The sequence below is a fragment of the Trachypithecus francoisi genome, unplaced genomic scaffold (assembly GCF_009764315.1).
Source record: "Trachypithecus francoisi isolate TF-2019V2 unplaced genomic scaffold, Tfra_2.0 Lachesis_group5, whole genome shotgun sequence".
NCBI lineage: Eukaryota > Metazoa > Chordata > Mammalia > Primates > Cercopithecidae > Trachypithecus > Trachypithecus francoisi.
Window position 1 is genome coordinate 71,074,611 of NW_022681470.1, and position 10,672 is coordinate 71,085,282.

General features: G+C 36.0%; 1 protein-coding gene across 2 annotated transcripts in view; it reads left to right on the forward strand.

The window, feature by feature from the left end:
* PROX1 (prospero homeobox 1) overlaps positions 1–5,885 on the forward strand; it is a 53,361-nt gene extending 47,476 nt beyond the window's left edge. The window contains exon 5 of one of the 2 annotated variants that reach the window (XM_033196328.1): positions 334–5,885. In XM_033196328.1, the coding sequence (XP_033052219.1) occupies positions 334–519 (186 nt within the window). In that variant the 3' untranslated portion in view covers positions 520–5,885. Of the gene's footprint in view, positions 1–330 lie in introns of both variants that reach the window. The other variant, XM_033196327.1, reaches the window with a different exon arrangement.
* The last annotated feature ends 4,787 nt before the right edge of the window (positions 5,886–10,672 follow it).

The following is a 10,672-nucleotide window of genomic DNA, read 5'->3' on the forward strand; positions in this document are numbered from 1 at the left end:
TTCTTCTGGATAGCATCTATTTAATGAAGTGAGGAATCCCAAAAGTCACATCCCATATTCCTATCCTAATTATCCACAATGAAATCCTAGTTTTTCAATGGACCTGCATGGATCTTTCACACACTCTTCTTAAAACAAAGCTGTCAACCCCACATCACAATGCTGCTATATATAATGACTTTACATAAAAGAATAGAAGCCAGCCATTTTTAGAAAATGCAGGTGCAATGTAAGCCCCTTTCTGCAAGACTGAACTTAGCTCAGTTTCCTTGGAATAACTGTAGACTTGAAACTGAAAACTTTATTAATGCCATTGTCTCCTTGTATCAGCAGGTTCCAGAGAGATTCCTGGAAGTTGCTCAGATCACATTACGGGAGTTTTTCAATGCCATTATCGCAGGCAAAGATGTTGATCCTTCCTGGAAGAAGGCCATATACAAGGTCATCTGCAAGCTGGATAGTGAAGTCCCTGAGATTTTCAAATCCCCGAACTGCCTACAAGAGCTGCTTCATGAGTAGAAATTTCGACAACTCTATTTGAATGTATGAAGAGTAGCAGTCCCCTTTGGATGTCCAAGTTATATGTGTCTAGATTTTGATTTCATATATATGTGTATGGGAGGCATGGATATGTTATGAAATCAGCTGGTAATTCCTCCTCATCACCTTTCTCTCATTTTCTTTTGTTTTCCATTGCAAGGGGATGGTCGTTTTCTTTCTGCCTTTAGTTTACTTTTGCCCAAGGCCCTTAACATTTGGACACTTAAAATAGGGTTAATTTTCAGGGAAAAAGAATGTTGGCGCGTGTAAAGTCTCTATTAACAATGAAGGGAATTTGTTAACGATGCATCCACTTGATTGATGACTTATTGCAAATGGCGGTTGGCCGAGGAAAACCCATGACACAGCACAACTCTACAGACACTGATGTGTCTCTTGTTTTTACTGCTAAGAAGGTCTGAAAATTCAATGACACCACTTCATACATTTAAGTATTTTGTTTGGTTTGAACTCAATCAGTAGCTTTTCCTTACATGTTTAAAAATAATGCCAGTGACAGATGAGCAGCTCACTTTTCCAAAGTACCCCAAAAGGCCAAATTAAAAAAGAAACATATTCACTGGGCAAACTCTGAAAATAGTACCAGTTTCTTCTGGAGGCAAAGCAATTTTGCACAAAACCAGCTCTCTCAAGATGAGACTGGAAATTCATACCTGGTCTTCTAGTCACCTCTCTAAACTTGACAATAGGTTCTTCTTCATAAGTGAGCTTACATCATTCTTCATAAAGAAAAATCCTATAACTTGTTATCATTTTGCTTCAGATACTAAAAGGCACTAAGTTTCAAATTTACACTGCTCAACTTTGTTTATATGCTTAAAAGGATTCTGTTTACTTAATACTTTTTTCCCCTAACATACTATTTTCTGAATACTTTCTTCCAGTAAGGAATAAAGGAAAGCCCAACTTGGCCATAAAATTCTTGCCCACACTAGAAGTTTGTTGACAGCTGTTAGCTGACTTGATCTTCATCTCCTAAGAGGAACACATACATTTTCACATGCAATGCCACACTCTCCTGATGGGTATTCAAAGTGGTGACAGTCTAACTCAGTGTTTCTTTATTTTTGGTATAACATTTTAAAGCAATTGATAATGCCTCTTTCAATTCAGAAGCTAGTATTGACCAAAATGTGAGAAGAGTGTATAGCATAGGAAAATTTGGGGTTAACCCAAAAGACACAATTCCAGCACACGTAAGAAAGCTAGCTGCTATTTTATGCTTTCTTCAATGGTTCTCCTCTTTTTCCTTTTCTTTTTCCCTGTTTTTCAATGATGTACAGTGTTCCATACTTGCATTGAAAAAAATTGTATGGCATTCACACTTTTTTTCTTAGGTGGGTTTTTGTGTGCAGATGCAGTAAGAATTCATTGTTCATCCTAAAACTGTTTTCCAAACCCCTCCTTCCCCTTAGGTAATTCGATATACACCTCCTAAAATGACACAGTAACAAATCTGGTATTTAGAACATATAGAACATAAATGCCATTTTTAAATTCAATTTTAATAAGAATTACATTTGACTTTGGAGAATACAGGTTTTGACCCATGTGACTGACTAGCTGACCCGATCGCTGTAATTTAACGTCATTTATAAATCTGCTGATGGACAGGAATGTATGAACTCAATTATTGTCAGCACAAAGCCTTAAAACCTGCTGACTTTAAATTAAACGGTGCAGTCCTATGATGCCCTGCACCATCCAGGGGACTAACAGGGCCTCGCAGTGTGGACAGAGGGTGCAGCCGCATGGGCTGGGGCACCAGCCACTTCACTCTGCACCCACGGCCTCACACATCTCCCAGCTCACACTCTACTAATGCACAGAGTCATTAGATCCAATTTGTTATTTTTCTCACTTGCTTTAAAAAAAAAACAAGTTTGGATAATCATGACATTGGAATAAAGTGGGAAGAAAAAATTCAATCAGCACAAAGTAGGGAAGCGATCCCAACTTGTAGTCACACTTTTCTGACTGGCTTTGTTTAAAAGAGTGTGGCCTTCCTTGTTCATGTCAGTACACCACTGGGTTTTTGCTGTTCCGTGTGATTCATATCAACATTGTGTTACCATTTGCAAGGTAAAAGGCAAAGCTGTAGTGTATTCACCTATGTAGACAGATTGCTAGGTATCTTTTTGATCTGGGGCGAGTTGAATATTGATTCCAGACTTATTTGGATTTTTAGTATTATTTTCCCCTCCCTTCTAATTTAAATAGACAAATTAAGCAAAAGTGTGTGTTCGCAACCAAATGTTGATGCCCTTATCTACTGATAATATCCTCTCAATGTTCACTGAGGCATAGAAATTATTTCAGAGTAGAAATTGCAGCATGAGGATAAACTCACCTCTTTGTTCTGAAAATAGAAATTTATCACTATGCTTTCTGGTGGTTTTCCCTCTTAAAATCAAAATCGTGTGCCTCCCAAGTGCACTGGAAAATGATAAAAGCCTGTCTCTCCAAATTCCTATTTAAGACTTTGATTATTTTTTTAAATCACCATCTTTGAAATCTTAGCTCAACTCTCACCAAGAGAAAATTGGCCACTTGGGAGAAAGTTAACTTTCTATGGTGGGAGGGTGAAGGATGAGGGACAGTTTACATAGGAAAAGAAAAAAAAAGTCTAAAGTCCATGTTGAAAAACCACACTACCACTTATTTTCTGCTAACCCTAAATTATTTTTGCGTATACGCTTGAGGTTATAGTCTGTGCCTAGACCTAAAATGCACCAGCGGGGGGGATTTTAAAAAATCCTTCAAAATACCAGTTTTTTCCCAACAAGTACAATTGTTCTTGTGCCTTCTGTGGCTTTCGATTTCATCTTTTTGACTTTATTTCCAATTACTACAGCTGCAATAAACACTAGATTTTTTTTCTGGCTGTTTGACATAACGTTGATAGCTATGCATATTTTGTGTCTTTTTAAAACAAAGCGGGAGAATACGTTTTTGAAGAAGAGAATTTTTAGAACAGTTTGATACCGCAAATTATTTTTTCCTCAATTGTTTGAGCAGCATTCGAGTTTTGAAAATTCTTGTAGAAGCCAATTTTTTGTAACTGTGGTGCAAATCTTGTGTTTTCTTAGCCTAATGAAAAGTAGTATAGAAGCAATATTTCATACCATGTGCTATATATGTGTGTGCAGATGTGTGAACATAAAAGCACATACACACATATACACACATGTAAAAATATACATATATATATATGCGTGTGAAGTGGAAAGCTTACCTTTTCCTATCTAGATTTAAGAACCTATTTTAGACATTTGTTATGTTTTGTGAAAAGAATGTTCTATTTGCAACAAAACATTTAATTCTTACTGTATCTCTGGCTGTTTAATGAGGACGTTTCACATTAACTGGTAAAACACGTGGAAGATGTTTTAGAATGTAGTAATTATTTAAGTAAACGTTCACCCACATATTCCTGAAGTTTGCTTTGTGCCTCCGAGTATTATTTAATTAAAGTGTTTTATGTTTGCAGAATCTTTGTTACTGTACTAGGGATGTGGGTGAATATCATTTTAAAAAATTAAAAACAAAAAAAAGCAAAACAAAAACACTAAAGCAAGAGGGGAACTTTTATAAAGCAATGTAAATATTTAACCTCATGGCTGTCATTATGTAAGACATGAGATTTTAATAAATAACTACATTCTCACGACATCTGTCGTATTTACTAGGAACACTACAGTGACTGTACAGACAGTTGAAAGCATTCTTGAAAATCCTGCTCTCTCCTTTTAAAAGTTAACAATCTCTTTTATCAGATGTCAAGGGCAAGGGTAATGCAGTTTCTGTAAATTTATGAAATTTCTTTTTCTATGAACATGAAGACATTAAGTAACAACCCCCTTCCCGTGCACACACATGGGCAACACACACACACACACACACATACATACACACACATTGTCATAAAGCTAATGATTTGGGGGCTTTAAAAAATAGGATGTCCTCCAGGAACAATCATAAATTTATGAAAGAAAGAGTAGTTTACAGACTCCCCTGAAAGAAGCAGTGTATATGTGAAGACAGTGCAAAAATCTCTTTGCCATGTATATTATAGCGTATTCATTGATGTGAATAGTACAAATGTTTCCTTCTGGTACAAACTCTGTGTTTGCAAATTACAAGAAGCATTGTTTTCAAAAAGCTCCCCTTAAAAAATGTAACTGATTTATATGAGTAAGCAGTTACCGTATTGCACTTAAATGTTATGTTGAAGGAAATGCAGTTTTGTTTTCTGTAGATCTGTTGGTTGTAAACCACCTATAAAACTAAAGCTAAAATGCTCATATTCAGAGCTGGGATCAAAACTGGTATTTAACCTTTGCATCTTCTTATAATTATCCTTCTAAGAATATAACACAACGTGGAAGTGTCTGGACTTTGAGTCTTTTCACTGAGCCCTCTCTCAAATCTGACACCCCCTCAAAATGCACAAACATAAGCAGAAAAGGCAAACAAGCTTAACTTCTTTTATGAAAATGTATTCATTCTGTATTTTTTTTAATATTCAATTCCCCTAAAAAGGGGGAGAAAACATTTTAAAATTGTATATTACCACTTCAAATTTAAAACTAAGAAAAAAATGTATTTGGGATTGGTCTCAGTGCTACCTAGAAGAATCAAAGGTCGTGGCTTCCCTCATTATTGTCCCAGCCATTTCTCATATGTATATAGTATAAACCGTGACAAAACACTGCCTTTATATTATTTAGCAATATGTTGTAAATAGCATTATTAAGCTCTTTTTTGTAATAAAGACCCTTTGATTTGAATATAGTACAATAACTGAACTGATAAAGTCAATTTTTGATTTTTGTTTGTTTTTTTAGCTAGAGGCAATTTCAATTGTGAATTTTTGTTGTTGTCTATTGTTCTGAAGACTTTGCATAATTTATTGGTTTAATTTATCCTAATTTATTTGATGAAGGTGTACAATTTTGTATTACCAAGGATGTACTGTAATATTAATTGATATGATAAACACAATGAGACTCCCTGTCCATATTAAAAAGAAAATAAAAAGGTGCAGTAGACAATTGATTTTAAAGGAAAAGTTAAAAAATTAGTTTGGCAGCTACTAAATTTTAAAACAGGAAAAAAAAAGTTGTTGTGGGGAGGGTGGGAAAGGGGTTTTACTTTGTGTGTTTTAAGCTTTTGTATACTCTCCAAACTTTTACCTTTGCTTTGTACCACTTAAAGGATACAGTAGTCCAATTGCCTTGTGTGCCTTCCATCTCCTCTTAAACTGAATGTATGTGCAGTATATATGCAAGCTTGTGCAAAATAAAATATACATTACAAGCTCAGTGCCGTTTGATTTTCTTAAAGAATGAGTGACTTTCAATTTTTGGACCTGTATCCAATTGTAGGACAGCAGGCGTATGGAGATTTTCTTTCTCTATAATTCTTAATTCTGTTAGCCTAAAGTGCAACTCCTAGAAACAACATTTTTTACTTTAGATGCTTGGAATAATTGCTTGACTTTCTCTCTCGGAAACATCTTCTTTCAGGCTTAACTTTATTTAGCCCTCAAACTTAAAAAAAAAAAAAAAAGCTTCAGCTCAAAGTAATATTTTACTCTTAATCCAACAATTGTTAATGTTGAATGATTCTAAGAACAAGGAAAGATATTCCCCAAAGTCACAGAATGGCAAATATATTACTTAAAATATGGGGATTCAGGGCTTGCACTGTTCTTACTCTGGATGAACTCAGAACTAAATACTAATGTAAATTTTCAAAACCTTTCTAAGATGTTTCTCTTGACATGACTGGCAGCATGTTCCGTACTAAGAGCATTGGTTGTATGGCTATTGAAAATTTCTTTTATCTATTTCACTTTGTTTTAAAATCATGTCTCCTTTATTCTTAAATTAAGAACAAGAGGAGCTAGCAGAAATCACCTGCTATTTGAGATTGACTCTATTATCCACCACTCACTGCAGCTGTGCCTTGCTTGTGTCTGTACATGCTGTTGCAGACTAAGTCTTCATCATCTCTCAGATTTCTGCTTTTGCTTTCCCCTTCATGGTGAAAACTTTATATTTTGACCCTATTGACACAAGGGTGCCTGGAGTCAATGCAATATTAAAACTTTATTAAAGGATAATAGCATTTTTTCACTTTCAGCTCTTTTTTCTATCAACAGCACATATTTAAATTCTAGTCTTCCTAACTAAATTGTTCAAAAGAACATACCTAGTCCTTCATGCCAAAATATTTATTCCCTGATTTGAAAAAAATATGCCCTCCTTCCACTATCTCTTCTTGGAAGGGAAAAGGCATTTGCAGGAATGTAGTGACTCCATCTTCTTGTACTTGACAGTTATCTGCTTTATACCAGATTGGATAATTTCCATAGGCACCAAATCACTAAGAGGTTATAGCAGGTAGAAATGTTTTCTGGTAGGAGGTTTATTAAAAATATACCTTAAAGTCCTTACTTTTGTGACTCTAAATTATCTGGTGTCATTAGTCTAGAATAAAATGCACCACCTTCAACACTGATCTGAGCCGTCATCACAAACCCTGTTCCACATGCGTGTCAATGTGACCAGTGCCCTGTGGAATGTATAAGCATCTCAAACTCATAATAAAGAAAAGATTGGTTTTATTCATTTTTCTCTCCATTAAAGTAATTTTTAAACATTAACAAGTTTTTCCTTAAAAGCAAGGCTAAAAACCAGCACATATTTACAATTAATTTGTTAATACATGAGGAGGTGACATACAGATGCCCCTGAATAAAAGTCACAGAAATACATCAAATGTTTGTCATGTACTGCCAAATTCTGGGGTCTATGAACATTCCTGAATTTTAAAAGGCGTAAAATACAAGAGAAGGATGTACAAAGGAAAATTGCAGATACATTTTAGAAAATAACAGATACAATAACTAAACAAATTTATGAAAGATTACTGAAGAAATAAATGGTGCTCTACTCCCTCACCAAAGATATAACCCTTTGGTAGAAGGAGGCTTTACATTGGGATAAAAAGCTGAAAAGTAGCTTTTGAAACTAAAGAAGTCAAGAGAGCATTGCTTTGGGTGTTAGGAGACCTGTCTCCAATCCGTTCAATTCTAAAACTTTTTAAACAGCCTACCCAGAGAAAGCTAAGCAAGTCACTTAACGCTTCAGTGTCTCAGGAGAATTGAAATAATTATGAGAGCTAAAGGATTGCTAGACTCAGTGTGTTCACAATGTTGACTTTCACCAAAGGATTCCTATCTGCCAAGAAAATGGTGTGTTAGGATGTTTTTGTTTCTCATGAGAAGGCAATTTAAGTGACAAGGGCAAAATTCTGAAGATAGCCAAATGTGACTCTAGATCCTTCTCTCTCTGTTCATGATTGGTTCTCTCTTGGGTAAGTGTCCCTGCTTCTTGCCAAGCATCTGGTGCTCTTGCATTGCCCTAGCCCTCCCTCTGTTCACAACGACAAGCCGTCTACCAAAGTTAACATTAAGATGTCACTGACTTGATATGTTTCTCTTACCACTCGTACATTCATAAAAAGATATGCAGTGTACAAGAATACATTTTTACTGTTTCTGTATTAGGTCTGAGGTCACCTGAATGCGAGTGATTATGGACTGGAGGCCTTCCCTACCAAACATCAGGCCAGGCTTTTTGAATGGTATTGCTCCTGACTGCATCTTGCCAAAAGGCGGTATGGTCTGTCAAGGCATTTCTGTCTCCCAGGCCTCCTTCCCCTCTGTCTCCAGTACTGACTTCCTGCCCATGATCATAGAGTCCTTCTAAATCCCCTCAAAAATCATTCATAAGAACTCAGAGGAGGAGGTACACTTCTCCACTAAACCCTGGTTTGTTTTTCTGGTTTCAAAAAAAAATTATTATCACTGAAGATATTTCAGAGATAACCTAACCCCGTGGCTTTTATTCCCTAGATCTCTAGAGAATTGTGGTTATTATCTCAGAGACCACAAGATTAGGACCTCAACAAAAGGAGTTTCATCTTTTTATTGAGGTATAATAAAACATTCATTTAATGAAAAGAGTTCTCTGCTTAAAACAGTGATCTCTCTGAGTATAACAAAACAGATTTCTATGTATGAATGTGAGTACTAAGTAACAAGTAATTCTACCAAACCATTTAAAGAAAGGAGTTCTCTGCTCAACAACACAACTTAATATTCTCATTGGGTAGGGTAAGAGATCTTTAAGGATGAACAGGAAAATTAAAACATGCATGTGAGTTCTATCAAACCTTTAAAAAAGAGACTAGTTTTGCACCATGGAAACAGCACAGAGCCTGGCACCTGGTTTGTACTGAATCTCTATTCTCTTTCTTCTCTTCCAGTCAGTGGTTTTAGTTACCTTGCCATGTTGTTTTAAGTTGTGATCTAAGAGCTTAAACACCCACACCCATTCCAACTTCCCAGGACATTCAAATTTTGAAGAACACAGAAGTGCAGCAGGAACTAAAAACTTCTGCCCTACTCTTGCCATTTCCCCAGGCCCCTGCCTTCAGCCTCAGGCCTATAGCTGCTGTGGCCACACCTTCTGCCAGCCATGCTTGCCTAGGCTCCAGAATAAGAATGGGACAGCTTAGAAAGATTAAGGTGCCATAGCACACTAAAACAGAATCACTTAGGCTGCCTCAATCCTGGCAAAGGGGAGGGTATTATTTGCAAAGCCCCCTGCTGAGTCTCCCAGGTGCTAGCTAGACAGGCTCAGGAGATAGTTTGGCAGTCACCCTGGAAAAAATGCCTGTGTCTCTGCAAATAAATCTGCCAGTGTAGAAAGCACTGGGTTTTCCCCAGTGCTTGTGCAAATAGTACTCTGTGCTTTGCTGGTATTGGAAATTCCTTGGTATAAGTAGCTCTAGACCACGAAAATTGAAGTTATGGATTTCTTGTCATTGTTGTTACCCTTGACCTGTTGGGAAATAATTCCCCAAATCAATGGTCATACTTCCGATTATTCACAATGGAAAAATCTTCAGTAACCAGAAAAAAAAAAAAAAAAAAGTGTTCCCCGAATTCCCCTTCACGGCTCAGCAACTGACAGTAAGACTGAGCAAGTCTTGAAGTCTGGCACAAAGGAAGGTAGATGTGCATGTGTCCAAGCATAATATGAGCATAGGCATTGAGTGTAGTTAGCTCCTGCTAGAAAATTTCATGAACAACATATAGTTTACCAGTGGAGAATTACTGATGTTTTTTCTTCACTTAACATCTAGGAGTTTGTAGAATCAACAGTGTGGTTAAATATGTGAAAAATCTCAGTAAAGTGGATACATTTTTAAGGAGAATACAGGTATCAACATTTACTCCAGAAGCAAAAACCTTTAAGAGAATCAAGGCCATAGAAGAAAATTTTAAAGTTACTCTGAAAACAAAACAAACATCAAATCAAAACTCCTCTCCTCTCCCCAAAGGTACCTGGCCTTCAGAGTTTTATGGGTGAATTCTATCAACTATTCAAAAATAAGTTATATAAATAGTATACATATTACACATATATACAGAATTTATACATATATGTGCAGTGTTTATATATAACTCAATTTCTTTATAAAGTCCACATGTATTAATGTAAATACAAAACATAATCAAATCCAGTCCAACAGCATATATAGTAAAAATAATATTATACTACAGATAGGGCTCATTACTTGTACCAAGCTGATTTGAAGAAAGATCTGAACTTGCTTCTAAGTGAAATGCAGGAGAAAGTTTCTTGATAGATTGATTTGCTTTTTCTAACGTCTAATAATGTTGAAAGCAAATATTTCTTTTCTAGGCTGTCAGCTATCTGCTACTGGGCAATCACTATGTGCTACTGTCTTCTAATTTTTTATTTTACTAGAGCCAAAAAGCCTTTGCTCTTTCAGCCATTTTAGTTTGAAAGGTTGCCTAACTCAGAGGCCCTATCTTACTTGAACATATCTTTTTTGGAACTCTGAGTTTTTGGAAAAAGCCAGATTCATCTCGTGCAGCTTTAAGGACTTCCCTCAGTAACTTAAATAAAGAAGGATAAAAAAAACAAATCCAGCAAAGTAATGCCAATTAAAGATAGACCATTCATTCTACATAAAGGGAATCATGATATTTTTATTTTGTGAAATATTG